We start from the raw sequence: 21,773 nt of genomic DNA on the forward strand, positions 1-21,773 counted from the left end.
TATGAAGATCTGAACGATTGTAGTGGAGGGTCGCGTCAGGGTTTGTACGAGCGACTTTTGAGCCTATGATGTCAGACATTGATTAATCAATCAGTGTTGACGTTTCTAGTGGTTTACCCAAAGGTCCGTGCACATCACGCCAAGAACTCTCCGTAACAGACCGTTTCATTGATAATCCCTCACATCAATCGGAACGCGGGTTATATAACAACTCTTCCAGATCCTAGTGTAGTAAAGACAAGTAAAACTAAATTTTGAACTATACAAAACGAAACGAAATAGGATATGTGTTTCAATCAAATTGTTGACGAAAACAAAATAATAAAACAAAACCTACCTCCCGAAGAATAATTTTGGAGGATCATTTTTTTTGGCATGACCTAACTATATTGTTCTCTCCGGCCATCATCTGTGATAAAAATTCTCTGATTTATTTCAGTTGAAAACTCTAAAATGACAGAAGCTATACCAAAGAGCTATTCAATAGTTATCATTTATTCTAAAGACTTGTTAATGGATAGAGATGCCGACTATATATTTCAAATCATCAGAGGTGTTGGACATCGGAACGTCATCGTTATCAAATTGGAAAATATCTCGAAAGAGGAACTAAAATCAATCATAAGTGATGAAATCTTAAAAATCTCTCATTCAGTTTGGCCAAGTATTACATGGCCGACTACTGGTACCGAAAATAGTCGAAAGTACAAAAACTTTATTTATGATTTGAAAGACAAACTACTTACAAAATCAATTCCGATACCAACGATGCCAGAGGAAGCGAGTGATGTATCAAGTCCAAGAAGAACTTCATCCGAACTCCCATTACTATCTCAGAATTCCAGTGGAGGTGACAGTGGATATGCCACATCACCAGATATAATAAAAGAAGAACCTCGGTTAATTTAAATAAAAACCTAAAGGCGGAGTCTGAACATTTTATTTCGAATAACGGCAAGAAAAAAAGATTACTATGTAAAATATAGACTTGAGTTGCTATCTGAGTAATAGTTATCCAGTATCAACCGTTTCTGAAGTATATGGACACACATTTCAAAGCGTGTGGTTATCTATATCAACCCGCACGGATGTTGATTCTTGGAATAACATCGTGTAAAACAGAACGTTGATACGAGGAATACTCATCTTATAAGATCAAACTTGTTATAGGATAAACCGGAGGTGTGTAAATATCAATAGTTGTCATGGGTGATAAAATCTTCTTTTTTTGGGGGAGGGGGGGTAAACGTCAATAGTTGCTATGTTGCTATCAGAGATATAGTTTGGGAGTGTGTAAGGATTAATAGTTGCTATGGGAGATATAGTATGGAAGTGTGTAAAACATCAATAGTTGCTATGGGAGATATAGTATGAAAGTGTGTAAAACATCAATAGTTGCTATCTTCGCTACTAAAGACAGATGTCTTCCGCAAGCGACAACGGAGACTGTCATGACATATTCAACGTTAGGGTCAGAAATCAGGAAATGACTGACATTGCAGTAAATGTGACTGTTTGACAAAATTACCCGATCGATCGAGATTGTTGTTCAAGGATTCAATATACTGTATATGACATCATCTGTGGATTGCGTAACTTTGACAGTCACAGTGCATAAAAGTTAATTTAATTTGGAAGGATTGTAACACGATCGCCATTTAATAATTTAATTTAAAAAGTGGATAATCGAGACTTTGTTTATTACCGTAACATGGGTATCACATCAACAAAGAAACACACACAATGCACTAAGAGAACCAACATTGCGTTTTTAAAGGTGCACAAAACTGGGAGCACCACGATGTCAAACATATTACATAGATTTGCACTGAGATACAATCTTAATGTTGTTCTTCCGAATACAAATGGGACACGACACTTCTGGGTTCTTGGTTTACTGGATAACGACACACACAAGAAGACTATCCCTGTGGCTAGAGGGAAAGAATATAATATACTAGCTGTGGATACTTTTTATAATACACGTATATATGAACAACTTATTCCCAATGACCCATTTTTCTTGGCTATATTACGGGAACCTGTCGAACGTTATATTTCATTTCTGTTCTACGATAATCGTATTGATACTAAAATGAAACGAAAAATGAAAACTGATCCATATATCTTCCGGAACTATACCGGTAAAGCATTTTCTGTCTTGGAGGATTTCAGTTTTCCTGTACAAAACTTGAGTCTAGTCAGATATACTGAGCGAATGGACAACGAATTTGATATGATCATGGTGACCGAGTATTTTGACCAATGGTTGATTTTGTTGAAACGGAAGCTGTGTTGGACTTTCCAAGACATTATATATATTACTCGTAATACGAATTTAAAGAATACAGGATATGCTATAAGTCCGGCCGACAGACAAAACATTATTAATCTTTTGAAAAATGATTCGATATTTTACGAACATTTTAAGAGTAAATTGTTTAAAGAATTGAGTAAACTTGGTGCCGATTTTATAGAAGAATTACACAAGTTTAAACTGATTCTTAAACTTGTTAAAGATTATTGTACATTTGTTAAAAAGGGAGATAAGTCTCTTGTTATTTCTAAATCACCGTGGAACCAACGCTTTATTGTAGATCCTCATGAGTGTCATATTATGCAATTGACAGAATTTCCCCTTGTTCAGATATTACAGAACCGTCAGCGTAAATTATGTTCAAAATAGTATAGCGACATTTAATAACTGATTGATAACAACACATGACACAATTACGTTGTGTATGGAATATAAGTTACTTTAGAGGCTTTCTTCTGGCGACGTTTCGACCAGGGTTCTTCCGTTTTTGCGATAAAGACGAGAGCACCTTTATAGACGGGAGAACCCTCGTCAATAATAATCTTGCCAGAGTAACTTGTATTCCATTTACAGGTAATTGTGTCATGTACTATATGTAGGGTGCCCCACCAAAAATAAATATCTCCCAATATCTCCAAATATTTTGAAAATTATACCTCAATAAGTATATATATAACAAGTCTTAATCACCTCACATATATAGTCCATAGATAAACGGTCGTGTTGTATTTAACAAGTTATAAGCATTTCAAATATTTGAAAAAATAGACAGAAAAAGTAGCGAAGCCGCCGCGATTAAATCCGGGCATTTTTTCGATTTCCCGGTTGTACTTGAAAAGGAGTAGGGTCGCCTGTCCAACCTCGTCGGCTTTCTCCGGGTTCTCCGGTTTCCTCCCACACCTGAAGACCCCCTACGCGCAAGCGAATTATTGAAATAAAATTGAACCATGTGTTAATCTCGAAATGGCCTAGTTTGTGTCGAGTGGACGTTAAACCCCATTTCTCCCTCTCTCCATTTGCATTTTTCGTTAATATATCAAATTTTTCACGACTTAATACATTTATCAGGTATGCAAAAGTAGCGAAGCCGCCGCGATTAAATCCGGGCATTTTTTAGTGAAAAATAGATTATCTGCCCTTGATATGAAATTATTCCCTCTTAACCCGTCTACCTTCTCCGGCTGATTGACAGACCGGGGTAATCAAGACTATTTGTTACGAAACGTTACAGAAAGCTAGATCAATAATTCTAATTTAGAAACACCCACGTTAGGCAACTCAACGATTGTTTGGAGAACCTTATAAAATCAAAAGAAAGATACTACTAGTATGATATTCTAGCCTAACGAAGTAGCTTCCCAGATATTAATTTTACTAAACCAAAAGATGCCGCTCCTAACGGTATAGTTCATAATATAGCGAATTAAAAAACAAAACGAACGTACTTTTTCAAAGCTGCTGTAACAACGAATCAGAAATATTATTGTTATTCAGAATCGTTAACACCAGATTTTTTACGGTTTTAATAGTGATAGATGTGTTGAAAATTTCACGTGCGATGGCTATTTATAGATTCATTGACTATACCGCCCAATAGTCTCGCACTGCGTGAGAAACCAGAAATCAGTTGGGACTAGTCACTGAAGCGTGCACATTCGCTGTGTGTGAAATAGTTTTTTTTAACGTCCGCTTCCACCGAGGTGACATCGCAGACATTCGCTGTGGCGTGTACAACTTTTAATAGAGAAAATATTGGCTGTGTGGGGCAACATCTAATTTGTTTTACCAGGTGTTTGAGTGTTAACATGTTTTATGTTTTACTTGGGGGGCGGGGTAACAGCCGTTTCGCCATCAAAAATTGTAATAGAATGAAAATGAATGAAAGGTGGTTTAATGGCATGTCAGCACCCAGCGGGATATTTTGCGCCAAGCATATGGTGATTTTTGCGAGACAAATTAAAGAACTATTAAAAAATAAATATTCATATAACATATGGTGATGTTTTTAAGAGTTTTAAATATACGTGCCTTTCCTATTGTATGCTGTACCTTACCTGTATATCCTTTTTGTATTTATATTTTTCTATTTTTCTATTTGCTTTTATATCTATGTAAAGCGCACTCGAGCACGCTAGTATGGAAGTGGCGCTATATAAATGCATAATAATAATAATAATAATAATAATAATTAAAAACAAATATCACAGACATGTTAATGAAGAAAAAACAAATAACGCATAGCTTTATGTATATAAATAATAAAATTTTAAAATGAAAAACACGATTATATATATATCCAGAAATATTAGTACAACCGTAAAGCTGCACTACTTTGTTTCACGGTAAAGATATATATAGATATATATAAATGGTGGAAATTATCTAAATATATATATATATATACCAAAAATAATATACCTTTTTCTTTAGCTAGAAAAATATGCACCATTGTGATAGATGAAGACCTCCGGGTTGTCAGATTAGGTGAGCTAAAAAGAAATTTATTGAAACAGTATTACCCTCTCGAGGTAATAGAAGTTGGGATAAATAAGGCTTTGACAATTGATATTCAAACACTGAGGGCTACTAAAGCAAAAGACAGTTCGGATAATATCATTACCTTTGTCGCTACTCATAACCCCCAACATCCCAACTTCTTTAAAACAATGTACGAGAGTAGGGCAATCCTGGCATCAGACGACAACCTCAGAATGAAATTTGATAAGGTTCAATTCATTAATTTAATCAATATAATTTTCCTAAGTTTACATTTAGTGTCAACGACAATATGAATTGTGACACAAAAAAATCTCATATATGTCTTGACTTGCAATGGGTGTCTAAATTTTTACATAGGGGAGACGTCCACGCATCTACGGGATAGAGTACGCAACCATCGACGGGATTGTAATATTGAAAAAGGGCCCTTATTTGTAAATAGACATATTTTTAAATGTGCACAACACCTACAAGTAAAATTCCAAATTTTCCCTTTTTATAAAATGAAAGTCGATGACACCACGAAAAGGAAATTAATGGAAAACCATTTTATTAAAAAATATGTTCCTCGACTTAATAGACAATAAGTAACAATTGGCCATTAGCTTCATTAATTTTCTTAAATCTATCCCATGATTATCTTCCACTCATTGTTCATAAATTGAACTCCATATACTACAGATTAACACATGTGTGTACATGTTTCTATTAGTTAACGATATACTATGTAACCATAGACAATGGTAACTATAGCCATGTAAATATGTATAAATATACTATACTGTCCATCTTTATACAATGACATTATTTATGAATAGTCCCAAGACGGACGAAAAGTACTTTAAAATGTTAAAATGTTATTAAACCAGTGTTGAAATACCTTTTTTTTTTTTTATCTTTTTCATCATTTAGCGTGAAACAAAGTAGTGCAGCTTTGCGGTTGTGCAAATAATTTTGGATATATATAGATATATATATATTTAGATAATTTCCACCATTTATTTGTAATCATTTTATAAATAGGTATTTTTATGTTGCTAATTGGTGTTTATTTCTTATTTTTCTAAATAAAGACCAGTGCTTATGATTGCCATCTCCCGCCTCCCAAGAAAGCAGAGAATTACTGAAATCGATTCGTCCGTCGATATACGTCATACTTTTTGGGACACAGTAACTTAGAGAAGAAATTTATGAGCCGACTGCCTTGACTGAATTTAATTTGGAAGGGTCAGAGTCAGTCAAAGCTTAACATCTTTCATAAACTGTTATAATAAATAGCGTTGCGTATTTTCTGTTACCTGGAAACCCGTCTGTCAATATCAACATCACCAACTAGAAATTTCGAAAGAGAAAGAAAATTTTTTCAGCTATTTGTTTTTAGATCTTTGAATTCGTTATGTCCGATTTTTATTCATACCATTAATTTAGTTAGGCAATGATTTTATCTTTCCCATGTATCGGCATGTATTGGATCATAATTTTAATATAAAGTATAATGGCGATTGTATTCTGCGGGTATTGCTTTTATATATATATATATATTTAATATGGTTTTCAGGGTTATTAAATTCTAATTTGTGTTAAAAAATTAATTAATCAACTCCAAACATCTGTTAAGCGTTTTTATTTCTTTAGTACAATTTCTGTGTCTTCATTTGATATGTTTTGCTTCATCTTCCCCGGGGTTAAATGTGGTTTCGATATATATGTTCAGAATTTGTGCTCCAATTAACCTCATAAATCACGGGGATAATAATATGAAACTGCTTAATCTTGGAAAATATCAGTGTCATTCAATGAAAAACTGTTAGATAACTATACCTAATGAGAAATTGGAAACTTCTTTATGTGTGTGTGTTTTGGGGGTTTTTTTTGGTTTTTTATTGTTTTGTTTTTTATTTTTTATTTTTTTTTCTTTCTTGAGGGGTTGGTTGGTTTGGGTTGGGTTTAATTATGCAAATATATATGTTTTTATTTTTCAATGATATGAGTGTACAATTAAAGTTTATAAAGGTTTGGGGGTGATTTTATATTTTATACTGTTATATATCTATATATATATTTGTGACTGTCGTTTGTCTGTCTGTCTGTTCGGGGTTGGCGGCTACACTAGGTCTGCCCCGAGTCTGAAATTTGGGGTATAGGGGTAGCTCGGACCGGGGAGTAACATAGGCCAGATGGCGTTAGTCTACCACTTCCGGTTTCGGAGTTATGACCCCCTAGCGAAGCCGGTCTGTTCGGGGTTGGCGGCTACACTAGGTCTGCCCCGAGTCTGAAATTTGGGGTATAGGGGTAGCTCGGACCGGGGAGTAACATAGGCCAGGTGGCGTTAGTCTACCACTTCCGGTTTCGGAGTTATGGACCCCGAGCGAATTCTGTCTGTTCGGGGTTGGCGGCTACACCTGCCCCGAGTCTGAAATTTGGGTATAGGGGTAGCTCGGACCGGGGAGTAACATAGGCCAGGTGGCGTTAGTCTACCGCTTCCGGTTTCGGAGTTATGACCCCCGAGCGAAGTCTGTCTGTTCGGGGTTGGCGGCTACATCTGCCCCGAGTCTGAAATTTGGGGTATAGTGGAAGCTCGGACCGGGGAGTAACATAGGCCAGATGGCGTTAGTCTACCACGTCCAGTTTCGGAGTTATGACCCCCGAGCGAAGCCGGTCTGTTCGGGGTTGGCGGCTACACAAGGTCTGCTCCGACTCTGAAATTTGGGGTATAGGGATAGCTCGGACCGAGGAGTAACATAGGCCAGGTGGCGTTAGTCTACCACTTCCGGTTTCGGAGTTAGACCCCCGAGCGAAGTCTGTCTGTTCGGGGTTGGCGGCTACACTAGGTCTGCCCCGAGTCTGAAATTTGGGGTGTATGGGTAGCTCGGACCGGGGTGTAATATGGGCCAAGTGGCGTTAGTCTACCACTTCCGGTTTCGGAGTTATGACCCCCGAGCGAAGCCGGGTATCCTGCTAGTGTATATATAAATTACAATGCATACTATTTATATCTATATACATATGTTTTTAACTATAGCAAACTTTTTGCTTCAACTGTAATAAAAGTTCAAACGTTCAGAAGGTTATGTGATCCGTGTTTATTGCAACTGTGCTACTAATCACAGAAATGGGCTGAATTGTTGTTAGGATTGTCGCACATTAAATATGTGCATAAGCTAGAAACATCAGGATATACTCCGGAAAGCACCATTTATAGTCAGCTTTTCAACAGAAATTTCTCACCCGGTTAAACGAACCCCTCCAGATCCCCAAGGAGCGGGAATTCCTCACTGAGCAAGGATCGGGGGCCAACGGCCCATAGTCCGTCCCTGGTATCATATAGACTGATAATAACAGGTTTATTTCTGTCTTATGTATTTCACCACAAGTTATTGCGATTGCCACAGCTGTGGTTTATTTTTTCATAAGCAATGGTGTGTGTGTGTGTGTGGGGAAGGGGGTATGCAATAGCTAAAGTATTTCATGTTCTAGGTTTAAAGAAACAAGACGTCCCGAAGATAATTTGAAATGTGTTTACGACTTGTCTTCACGACAATCAAGTCGTCCGATTTCTTCTTTAGTATTCATCGATTCAATGCCTTCATCACCATTGAGCTGCTTAATGACTATGGAGCGGAATTTCCCCCATAATTCTAACTCCTAACCTAGAAATGCGTATGCTAACTTCTATGCATGTAACTTCTTACTAACACATGTTAAATTGGCTATTTACACATGTAAATATTGCAGTTAGAATTTGTATTTTGTTTTATATCCATTAATACTTTTAATTTACTGTAAGCTGTTTAGTTTCGTTAACATTAATTTTGACAATTCACAAATGTTACGCGATAAAGGCGTCATAATTCTAAGCACATTTTGGTAACAGATGGCGCTGTTTACAATTGTATGGAGACTGAGTGGGGACATGTAAAATCTCGCCTTTTTGATAACCCGACAGATAAAAATTATAAAATATTTTATGTACAAAAGCAAACTATTCTAGATATTTTAAAATCAATAAACAAGATTCCTTGTCGTGCATTTTTCCTAATATTGCTATATCGATTGATTTGGCCCATTTTGTTTCTAAAAGAACAATAAAATATTTAGTAAGAACTCATGCATGACGTAATGAGTTCTTGCTATATATTATTCTTTTAGAAAACAAATAGGTCAAACAATCGATAGTGCATTATTTGTGGAAATGCACGATAAAATAGCCTATTTATTTATCAAATAAATTATCTAAAATAGTTTGCTTTTGTACGTAACATATTTTATTATTTTTGACAGAAAAATATCGTCATGTCTGTCGGGTTGTGGAAAGGGCGCGATGTTACATGTTCCCAATAAGCCAGCCACCATACAATTGTAAACAGCGCCGTCTGTTACCAAAATGAGCTTTAGAATTATGGTGCCTCTACCGCGAACATTTGTAAAATGTCAAAATGTTAACGAAGCTAAACTGACATTAAGAGTAATAATGAAAATAGAACAAGAGAGAGAGAGAGAGATGGGTTTAACGTCCACTCGACACAAACTAGGTCATTTCGGGACTAACACATGGTTTAATTTTATTTCAATAATTCGCTTGCGCGTAGGGGTCTTTAGCATTGGGAGGAAACCGGAGGACCCGGAGAAAACCCACGAGGTTGGACAGGCGACCCTACTCCTTGCCACGTACAACCGGGGATTCGAAACCACGCCAGTTGACTCAATGACAGACTTTATGGTACAGCGCGCACGTGCTAACCATTCAGCCACCCAACCCCCCAAAATAGAACAAAATACAAATTCTAATTCCAATATTTAAAAAATAAGTCATATAAATTAGCATTTTTATATACATGCGTAAATAGCCAATTTAACATGTCTTAGTAAGAAGATACATGCATAGAAGTAAGCATATTAGCATGAAGGAAATTTCGCTCCATAAATGACCATTGCCCACGAAAAACAGTATTCATGTGGCAATCCCAATAACTAGTCGTGAAATGAAGAAGAGACAGAAATGAACCTGTGGTTACTATCGGTCTAAATGATGGCTGTGACGTCATGTGTGGCTCTCACTCTACTGGGGCCCGGTGGTTTGTTTTGAAAAACTGAATGTAATTAATGTTTTTTATAGTTTATGCACAAAATTGGCGTGTAACAAATTCAGCTGAACTTATGTTTTGAACGAAATATTGAATTCAGTAACCCCCCCCCCCCCCAAAAAAAAAACAAACTTACTTTAACAGCTATATTCGCAAGAACAAACATCGCCATGGTTTTTATTTTAATTTTACACCATCTGGCCTATTCATAATTAGTCTTATTGAACTCGGGTAGAAATTAAAACTCCGGAACCTCTAACCCCATATATAAGACATATTACCAGCCATATCCAAATTCCACCAATTGAAATAAAGGTGAACCATATGTTAATCCCGAAACGACCTAGTTTGTATCGAGTTGACGTTACCCCCATCTCTCTCTCTCTCTCTCTCTCTCTCTCTCTCTCTCTCTCTCTTATTTCGAATACCATATGTCAAGTGTTCTTTTTCGCTTATGGCTATGATTACACGGGACCTCGGTTTTTCATCCCATACGATTGACTAAACGTTGTTTGTCAGCCCCCCCCCCCCGTCCTGCATCACTGACAAGGGGGAATCCGCCTGAAAATCTGGATGAACTTTCTCGGCCAATGCAGGGATCGAACACCCGACCTCCACGTCCTGCATCACTGACAAGGGAAATCCGCCGGAAAATCTGTATGAACTTTCTCGGCCAATGCAGGGATCGAACACCCGACCTCCAGACTGGCTTAACATCCACTCTTTGCAAACTAAATCATTTCAATAATTTGTTTTCACATAGGGGTCTTTAGCAGTGAATAGAAGCCGGGGTATCCGGAGAAAACCCACAAGGTTGGACAAGCGACCCTACTCACTTGTCATGTTTAAGCGGGGAATCGAAACCACACCACTTGAATCAATGTCAGACCTTGTGATTTCACGCGCACGTGTTAAACCACTAGACCACCCAATCCCCATGTATGTTGTTGTATATTGTATATATCGGTACGGGAAATTTGTTTTATAATAGGCCTATATAATAAATTAAATTGTTGTAGCCTAAGGTGTGTTTTTTTTTTATCAGACATTTTTGGCAGATTAAATATCCCACTTGGCGGAAAAAAAATATGAACATTTTTTTTTTATATAAAAATTATCCATTTTGACGGAAAAGAATGAAATACAGTGTGAGCCCTGATTGCACGTATTCAAATGCGACCTGGAAAACTGAGACTACAACAACTTCCTAGGCGAAAGGTGTGTTAATTTCCTAATTTCTACTTTTCGGGTTGCATTTTGGCTTGTATAGCGTTTTAGCGCCTTCTTACTGACATCAATAAATACAAAAATATGACTAAGTCGAAAGTCGACAAGACGGTATACAAGCCAAAATGCAAGTCGATAAGACGGTATACAAGCCAAAATCCGAGGCGAAAAGTCGCTAATAGCGTGGTGTGTTAATTTCCTAATTTCTACTTTTCGAGTTGCATTTTGGCCTGTATAGCGTGTTGACGCCTTCTTACTGACATCAATAAATACAAAAATATGACTAAATCGAAAGTCGACAAAACGGTAGACAAGCCAAAATGCAAGTCGAAAATAAGAAATTAGGAAAAAACGAGGAGCGCTATTATCGCTGTGTGTTATTTCTTAATTTCCTATTTTCGAGTTGATTTTGGCTTGTATAGCGTGTTGTCGCCTCGCATTTTGTCGTAACTTCTACTTTTCGACTTTCGTGTTTTGAAGCATCTATGGCAAGGTTTGGGGGCATTATGAATGGTAGTTATAGGCTTCCATAAATTATACACGTTATAGCTTAATACCTGAAGGTATTTCTACGCTTTAGTATTAGTTAAAGCGTTTGTGTTTGTATTTTGATATATTTTGTTTCAAGCAATTATTCATTTTATAGTCGAAGGTATTTCTATGCTTTTGTATTAGTTAATGCCTTTACGTTCGCATTTTGATCTTGTGTTTGTGTTATAAAACGTATATCAAGAATTGTATATATGCAAGGATTGTATTAACTGGTTATTTTATATTAAAGAATTGAACAGAGTCTGGATTGTTCCTTCAACAACAACCCCAAAGACCTCCTTCTCCAAAACAGACATAAATAAACCGATAGACCTTTCACTTGATAAAGCATGATGAAGTTAAAGCGGATATTAATGCAAGCTTTAAAATAAGCACTATTATTCGGTGGTTACACATATTAGCAGTATTCTCCGGTAAAAGATCGAGGCCTTGTTTGATCCTGACTTCGGCTAAATTAATAAGGCATTAAAAGGTGATAATAAATATGACCCTAGCAACAGCACAATTCAGGGGAGAGCAATCCATTTTACTTAGAAAAAATTTAATGACAGAGTTTATCGTTACCCTGTTTGTAAAGGGGTGGGGGTGGGGGCTCATACAATGTTTGAGTGTCCAGGCTTTAATAATGTTACCCATGCACAACGAATAGATAAAGTGAGAGATGAAACAATTTGTCTATTGCTTATATCAAGTCCACCTCACAAAAGACTGTAGCATTAAGATGAAATGTAGCATTGATGGTTGTGCTAGACTTAAAAAAATGACTTATTCATGTTGACCCACCAACTAGTAGCGGTGTTTCTATCCCAAAGAAGAAAGAGGGTGTCAATATAACCTTATCCTGAGTAGAAACATTCAAACTAAATATGTTGCGAACATCAAACTTAATATTCGAATAGTTGCTAAAAAATACTAGAAAACAGAACGAGAACCATCTATTATACCATGAAAGCATACAATATCCGACATCTTAAATGTTTTTATTTATAACGTGTAACATTCTTGACGTTTTTGGGGGGTTTTTTTGGTTTATTTTAGGTAGTGTCTTTTTTATGCCATAACTAAAGTCAGTTAGATACAATAATAGACCAGAAATAGATAATGAAAAAGGAATATATTGCAACTTTCAGTCAAATTAATCTCACTGAAGTTATGAATATTTAAAGTTTTGACAAAAAATAGCTTAGATTGTGTCCGACTGACACTTCATATTGTCGATTGTCAAGTACCATTGCCAAGATAATAAACAATTTCCAGTCCTTCAATCATTCGTCACCATGAATGGCACCATATTATCGTTTTACTTAGATATGTAGGACAATGTCTTATCTACTAGTCGGTCTAGAGAGTTAATTATGGTCTTGTCATGTCAATAAATGTCTAAATAATATTTTAGATAACATTTGAAGCCAGAAAAAAGTGACCGCCAATCGGAAGATTTAGCACTTGCAAAATGCGCCTTTAAACCTGTCTACGAGCAAACGCTCTCAGATGACATTCTGGTGGCTGGTATAAACTTCGCTAATTTAGAGACTTCTGGAAATTAATGCTCATAGTCCGGTGGCTGAAGGGGGGGGGGGGATCGCCACCCGAGCTGTGAATTTATGAGACCAAGTTTTTCTAGACCAGTTTTTTTACGTAGATTCCGAATCTAGGTGGTGAACAGGCGATTGAGGGGGCGTTTTCGAGATATGCGGGGTCCAATGTCTACAATTGGGGGAAATTGTTTTTTAATATACAAGTTTACAAAGTCATCCGCTCGCTGTGGCTATTCCTAAGGTTGGATCCAAGGTAAGATGGTGAGACGGACCGGTGACAAAGGACAGCGACACACTCATGTAATAATATTCTACCAGTTTATTTATTTTATTAACATAAAGTTATGGATTTTTTTCAGTCCTTCCAAGTTTAAAAGAACAGGCATTAACAACAGCACATCCTACAGTACAACCCACAGTGCCTATATTTGATGTCAACTGTTATACCCAACAGTATTTGACGGACAAATTTAAAGAGAATTGTAATACTGATTTTTAGTACTTTCTTTAAACCGACGTCGGAAATTATTTTTCAAATCAATGAAGCAACTTTGGGTCAGAGTACAAACAGCAGTTGGTTTGCACTGAGAGAAGGTCGTATCACAGCATCAAATTTTTACGCTGTACATACTAGAGTCCAAACTTTAAAAAAAAAGCACGACAATGCAGCAGGTGAAGATATTCGCCCGCTTCTGAAAAAAATTATGGGATATACTAAGCTAAATCCTAATTTAAAACCATTAAAATATGGGCGAGAGATGGAGCCTCACGCAAAGGTACAATATAAAGGCATGTATTCTGATATTCATAAAAATGCTTCATACACAGAATGTGGTTTATTTTTAGATATGTGTAGACCTTATCTATCAGCCTTGTTGTGGGAAAGGTCTTTTAGAAGTTAAGTGTCCTTTAATTACAAAATGTGACAGTTGTTCTGCATTTTGCACATGTATTTTGCCTGTATATCTTTATAAGGGAAGTAACTCTCTCTTGACTTTAAAAAAAATATCATCTTACTATGGGCAGGTGCAGGGACAGATGTTTGTAACTGAACGTCCCTGGTGTGATTTGTTTATATATACTTGTAATGGCTTTTTCTATGAAAGAATTTTATATGACGAGGAATTTGTTTCTAACATGGTTTGTTCTCTTGATTACTTTTTTCAAAAATTTGTAATCCCTGAATTATTTACTAGACGTCTGCAGAAAGAGATCCCTGAAAGTGCTAATTTAATGGAAGTAGATCAGCCCATCAGTGTCAGCACTGTAGTCCATTTCTGTCCTATTTGTCAGGATGTTGTTAAAAATGAAACAGACATTAAGTCATTTAGGGATCGTAGTATATTATGTGATGCATGTGAAAATTGGTTTCATTTTAAATGTATTCAAATGACAAAGGCACAATTAATAGAGTTAAGTGATAAAAAATGGTTGTGTAAAAAGTGTACATTGGAAGTTTAATTTGATAAGTTAAATATAGGCCTACCTTGTTAATTGTACATATTTAATTTAATATTTTAATTCATGTAAAATATTTCTATCTTAAATAGAAACTGATACCATATTTATTGCCTACATGTACCTGGTATGAAACAATGTTATTTTATTTCAAATGTTATGCGTTAAGCCTTTATTGAGAGGTAAATGTGTATGTATTTCTTGTTAGAGAGAGAGAAATGGGGTTTAATGTCCACTCGACACAGACTAGTTCATTTCGGGACTAACATGTGGTTTAATTTTATTTCAATAATTCGCATGCGCGTAGGGGTCTTTAGCAGTGGTAGGAAACTAGAGGACCCGGAGAAAACTCACGAGGCTGGACAGGCGACCCCTCATCTTTGTCACGTTCATCAAGGAATCGAAACCACGCCAGCTGACTCAATGACAGGCCTTATTATAAGCCAACCATTCGGCCATCCAATCCAACCCCCCTATTTGCTTGTTAAAGATAAATAGTAATTGCACAACTTCATAGTCTCTTAAAATTTAGCTAAACCTCTAACTCAGTATTGTCCATATGAACTAAATTTTGTTCCATTTCAATTAATAATGATGTTGGTATCTTGCCCTGAAAATATGAGATCCCAATATCCAATATTTAAGACACAATGAACATTTTAAAATCAGTACATGAGGTGTGTACCATTTATAACGAACAAAGACAAACAATTGTCAATATAACAGATTAAGCAGACTCGGTTTGGAGTGTTCATGTAATCGATTATAAATAACAATAATTTTTGTAAAAATTTAATATAAATAACTTTATATACTTTCATATCACAGGTAACATGTGATTATGAACCTATTTAAGGTTCCAAATAATACATAAATAAAATTTAATAACTGGTATTTATATTTATACAAAATGCCAAGGATCAAATAATAAATATTTTGATCAAAAAAATTGTTCTAGTTTTCTCTCATGTCACAAAGCGTTCTCAAAAATTGAAATTTGTATGAAGTTTCATAATGATATTATACTTATTTATAATAAGGATTAAATGATGACGATTTTTATTATCTCAACGCCAAGATTTTGACTACTATTACTATCAGAATTTTGCAAGAGGGGGATACAGATTGCAAATGCCAGAAGCAATCAAAACAATATCATCAAGATGATGTAAAAGTGTGAGAGGGAGTTCATACTTCAGAATTCGAAAGCACTTCAGTCTCCTAATGGCCTGTTCAACATATATGCGACGTTTAGCAATGACTTCTGTCGTTCTAACATCTGATACGCTCATCTGAGAGACTCCCCGTCTCCCAGGAGGCACCAACAGTTCAGCACGGAGAAGTGCAAGTTCCTCTCTTATTGGGAAACCCCTGTCAGCAAGTACAATATCGTAATCCTCAATCAAATCAAGGAACCCAGAATTTAGAATTTAGTGGGCCATACTTATCACTTGTACGCCCCCCCCCCCAAGTTTTTGATACAAAATTAATCATCCCTGCAGGAGTGATACTGATAAGAATTTTTGCAGTATGATGATGTTTGTAATCACTCCAAGTGAGAGCCTGTACCTGCAAATTGTTTGGTGTTTCTATAAAAACTTCTGTGCAGTCAATAATATGCCTAGCTCTGCAAAACTTTGGATTTCGGAAAGAGGGAGGGAGATTTTCTCTTACTACTTCTTTTGCAGGATTGAAAACTAGTGACCCTAAAAATTTTGATAAAAATTTGATCCATGTTGTGATAACATTTGATACTTGTGTACAAGAAATTCCAAATCTATCAGCTAAATCTTCATTTAGAACACCAAGGCGCAGTTTCATCATTGTCATGATAAACTCTATCCTATGTGTAAGAGTTCTTTTAACTCTGCTATCATACCTCTTATAGCGAATAGGGTTACACACCTTGCTACGTCCCTTCCAGTACCTGATGTGCCTCAAATATTTGTTCATGCAAGACTCAATTTTCAAGAAACTTGCCAATGTTGGAATTCCTGTATAAAATTTTACTTTTAATCTGATTTAAGGATAGACTGAATTTGAAATGGCTTTCTTAATAAATCAGTTACCGTACTCTTAGACTTTGAAAGTTCTTTTTCTAAGTATTTTACCCTGTTCCTTAGCCTTTTCAATTCAACAGATTCTGAAGACTCAGCAGAGGTTTGAATATTTGAAACTGAGTAGCTGTGATCAACATTATATGTAAGATCTAATGGTAAGGATTCAGAACAGTCATCTTTCTCAGAAGAAATGGCATGTTCTGTCATACAGTTTTCATTGATATTACAATTACTATTAATATTTTGCGACTTCCTGCATTTTTTGGGGACATGATCTACATTTTCACGTGCTGTAGGAGGTGGACGAGCCTTAATTTCTCTACGAGACTCATATCCAAGATGTAGTGATGGATATGGGTTAGCAGCGGTTGGATTTCCATCAGCAAAGTGAACGGAACAAACTCGAGAATCAGAAGTTGGAAGCCAAATTTTGTTCCCTTTCTTCCTGTTTACAATGGATGACCACTTCTGTCTGCCCTCTGGATCTTTAAGTTTAGTTGGAAAAGTGAATAAGCAAAATGGGGGATCGCAAATACAAGAGCCTGTTCCTTTGTTACAGTTATGAATATCACAGTTTTGACATCTCGTCAAATGTTCTGAACAAGTAACAATAAAAAAGCTTTAAACTGTTTAACAATGAAAGTATAACACAACAAGAAGGGTATATATATATATACTATACCATGTGTATGTCTTAGTAAACCTGAAACATTGAAGCAAGTCGGATTAGACACTTTTTTTTGACATTTGTACTTATGAGCATTAAATTCATTCTTAAAGTTTACAGTGCATGTGGTGGAAATTGTCAACAACTGAGATCTTCTATAGCCAAATTACAAGGGGGACTTAGTGGGGCATAAGACCAAAGAAATTAATTTTGCTTATAACATAACTGGTACCTAAAATTTGACTTCATATTACATGTAAAAAAAAATAACTCAACTCAAATCCAGTTATTATAGCTAAATGATTTTATTATTAACTTGGTGTATGATCACAATTAATTAAAACCATTAATAATTAGTAATTTATATAACTGGTGATACTTATATTGTATCAAACAAAAACAATAACATTATTAGCCTGGGCCTAATCGCCCTAATCTAATCTCTATGATGAAGCAGTCTGATCAAAACACAGCCTGTAGTGTGATGAAACTACACGCTCGAATGCAAGGAAACGGATTATTAGGCCTATTATCATTGAATATTAGCGTGCGATAAATATTTTCACCACGGTCATATAGCCTAGATCTAATTTTAACATCATTGTAATAATATTGTCTAATAGACTCATTAAATTACTATTATAAATTAGGCCTACACGAAACACATCGCGTCATACTCATACTCATCATCGCATTATTATTCAAAATTAAATGAAACTATTTAATTTTTATAACTAGCAGATTGATACATACATTAATACACATGGCTGACACGATAAAAAGTATGTTCCCGTTTTAGTTTAACTTCTTTTTCAGTTTTACGACTGTACACTTGTTTCGCTTATTGAAATTATCCGTCATTTCTTCGGCAGCCGACTCTTCACCGAATGACCTTTTGACCCCGGGGGTCGCTTACACCATTTCAATATGGCGGCGCAATAGTATTGATAGGAGTATTAGATGTAGGGTACTGGAATCTGTTGAGGTTTGCCGAGTGCGTGGGGTGGGCGGGTTATGGGGGGGGGGGGGGGTAACATGTGTTTTTGTGGACAGAAATCATTTGGTTCAAAATTGACCTTAAAAGTTGTTTCTCGTTAGCTTTTCCATTCATTACCTATTTCGTCATTTAATATATTAAATTATAATGGTACTTTTCAAGAGATCTGGAAATGTACATAAAAAACACAGTAAATCAGAGACATGCTTAGATATTAGTTTATTCTTAGTCTTCATCAGAAGATTCAAAATCAAAGTTCATAATAGGAGTTGGATTAATATCTTCTTGGTTGCTGACCAACAGCTCGCATATTTCCTTTGGATATGCTTCAGATAACAATTCACAATTCACAGTTCCGTGCAGAGCACGCCAAGAACTCGCCGTAACAGACCGTTTTATTGGCTAATTCCCTTACATCAACTAGACCGCCTGTTATATAACAACTCTTCCAGATCCTAGTGTTGTGAAGAAAAGGAAAACGAAATTTTGAACTATAAAAAACGTAACAAAATAGCATCTGTGTGTTTTAATCAGATTGAACGAAAAAGCTAACGAGAAAACACTTTTCAGGTCAATTCTGAACCGAATGGTTTCTGTCCCTAAAATTACATTTTGTCCCCTCCCCCTCCCCGCCCATACAATGGGAATCTTACACACATATTTAGAGATGTGCAGCGGAATTAAAAAGTAATGTTTTTACCAAGCTCTAAGAAAATCATCATTTAAATCAACGTGAACTCATTTCACGCTAATTTTACACCATCCGCCCCCTCCCCCCCGATACACGCACACCTGCTACCCCCAACCCACCTCCCCACAAATCAAAGCAGTTGTCCAGGGGAGGGAGGGGGCATAATATACACTTCTTAAGAGATGGAAGTCCTGGAAATTTATGTTTTAGTAATATATATAACATGATCATCATTTATATCAACATAATGACATTTTCCCCCATATCTCGAAAACGCCCCCTCAAACGCCTGATCACCACCCAGATTCGGATTCTACGCAAAAAACTGGTCTAGAAAAACTTGGTCACATAAATAGTAGGTTGGGTGACACTCTCTTCATTAGCCAGTCAGGTACATTCAGATTTACAATAACCTATTTCTCTAAAAATAGACTAATATATCTGACTGACAGAACTGTAAATATGTTGCACAAAATTCCATATGTGGTCAAAGGGGGAATAACCAATGTGACCATTATTTAAGAGTAAATTTACAATTTGCTGTACAAATAATATTTCAAATGGCATTTCTGTTAAACATACATTATACAATTGTTAAAATTCGTTGAGAATCAGGGGGTCACGGTGTCTAAGTGGGTAAGACGCTGGCTCGCTAGCCTGGAGGTCGGGTCAGATTTTTCGGCGTGGTTCCCCCTTGTCAGTGATGCAGGACGGAGGTCCTGACAAAGACAGCTGTCTAGTCGTTCGGATGGGACGAAAAATCGAGGTCCCGTGTACACATTGGCGTGCACGTAAAAGATCCCTTGGCAGTTGGAATTCGATATAAGAGTAGGCCGTAGCGCCGCTGCCTGGGCAAAATTTCCCTCGTGGCACACTGTATGGCGTATGCCCGTCTTCATTAGCCCAGTTTAGGAGCAGAACAGTAGGACGTTAAACCCGATTTCATTTCATTTCATTTCGTTGAGAATCATGAAAAACTATTGGATTCATATTGCTGTATATCTAGAAATGTTATGTCTAGATTAAATTAGAAACTCCTGCTAAAACAGAGTTGTAGTGATAGGTACACTCTATATGGCTTCAACAGGCTCTTGCAAGTTTCAATGCTGGGGTTTGCATGATCATATAAACTATAAATCGAATGAGCATGAATTTCCAAAAGTCTCTAAATCAGATAAGTTGATATGGATATACCAGCCACCAGCGTGTCATCTGAGAGCGTTTGCTCGTAGACAGGTTTAAAGACGCATTTTGCAAGAGCTAAATCTTCCGATTGGCGGTCACTTTTTTCTGGCTTCAAATGTTATCTAAAATATTATTTAGACATTTATTTACAGGACAAGACCATAACTAACTCTCTAGACCAACGAGTAAATAAGACATTGTCCGACATATCTAAGTAAAAACGATAATGTGGTGCCATTCACGGCGATGACTGACTGAAGGATTGAAAATCGTTTGTTATATTGGCAATGGTACTTGACAATCGACAATATGAAGTGTCAGTCGGACACAATCTAAGCTATTTTTTGTCAAAACTTCAAATATTCATAAATTTCTGGTCTATTATTGTATCTAACTGACTTTAATTATGGCATAAAAAAGACATTTCCCCCCCCCCCTCAAAAAAAAATAAAAAATGTCAAGAATGTTACACGTTTTAAATAAAAACATTTAAGATGTCGGATATTGTATGGTTTCATGGTATAATAGATGGTTCTCGTCCTGTGTTCTTTTATTATTTAGCAACTATTCGAATATTAAGTTTGATATTCTCCATATATTTATTTTGAATGTTTCTACTCAGGATAAGGTTATATTGACACCTTCTTTCTTCTTTGGGATAGAAACACCGCTACTAGTTGGTGGGTCAACATGAATAAATCATTTTTTGAGTCTAGCACAACCATGAAAGCTACATTTCGACTTAATGCTACAGTCTTTTGTGAGGCAGACTTGATATAAGCAATAAACAAATTGTTTCATCTCTCACTTTATCTATTCGTTGTGCATGGATAACATTATTAAATCCTGGACACCCAAACATTGTAGGCAACGATAAACTCCGTCATTAATTTTTTTTTTAAGTAAAATGGATTGCTCTCCCCTGAATTGTACTGTTGCTAGGGTCATATTTATTATCACTTTTTAATGCCTTATTAATTCGGTCAAAGTCAGGATTAAACAAGGCCTCGATCTTCTACCGGAGAATACTGCTAATATGTGTAACCACCGAATAATAGTGCTTATTTTAAAGCTTGCATTAATATCCGCTTTAACTTCATCATGCTTTATCAAGTGAAAGGTCTATCGGTTTATTTTTGTCTGTTTTGGAGAAGGGGGTCTGTGGGGTTGTTGTTGAAGGAACAATCCAGACTCTGTTCAATTCTTTAATATAAAATAACCAGTTAATACAATCATTGCATATATACAATTCTTGTTATAAGTTTTATAACACAAACACAAGATCAAAATGCAAACGTAAAGGCATTAACTAATACTAAAGCATAGAAATACCTTCAGCTATAAAATGAATAAGTGCTTGAAACAAAAAAAATTTAATATCAAAACACAAACGCATTAACTAATACTAAAGCATAGAAATAGCTTCAGGTATAATTACTTGAAATATAAACTAGACATGGTACCGGTACTTATCGTATATTATGTTTTTTTACCACGT

At 36.1% G+C, this 21,773-nt stretch overlaps 1 protein-coding gene across 2 annotated transcripts in view; it reads left to right on the forward strand.

The window, feature by feature from the left end:
- Nucleotides 1-7,882, forward strand: part of LOC126808902 (galactose-3-O-sulfotransferase 4) — a 36,631-nt gene extending 28,749 nt beyond the window's left edge. Inside the window, exon 8 of one of the 2 annotated variants that reach the window (XM_050533963.2) lies at nucleotides 440-7,882. In XM_050533963.2, coding sequence (XP_050389920.1) covers nucleotides 1,712-2,686 — 975 coding nt within the window. In that variant the 5' untranslated portion in view covers nucleotides 440-1,711 and the 3' untranslated portion in view covers nucleotides 2,687-7,882. The remainder of the gene's footprint in view (nucleotides 1-439) is intronic. The other variant, XM_050533962.1, reaches the window with a different exon arrangement.
- Nucleotides 7,883-21,773: the final 13,891 nt, after the last annotated feature.

Source organism: Patella vulgata, chromosome 1, assembly GCF_932274485.2.
Source record: "Patella vulgata chromosome 1, xgPatVulg1.2, whole genome shotgun sequence".
In the NCBI taxonomy this organism is placed as follows: Eukaryota; Metazoa; Mollusca; class Gastropoda; family Patellidae; genus Patella; species Patella vulgata.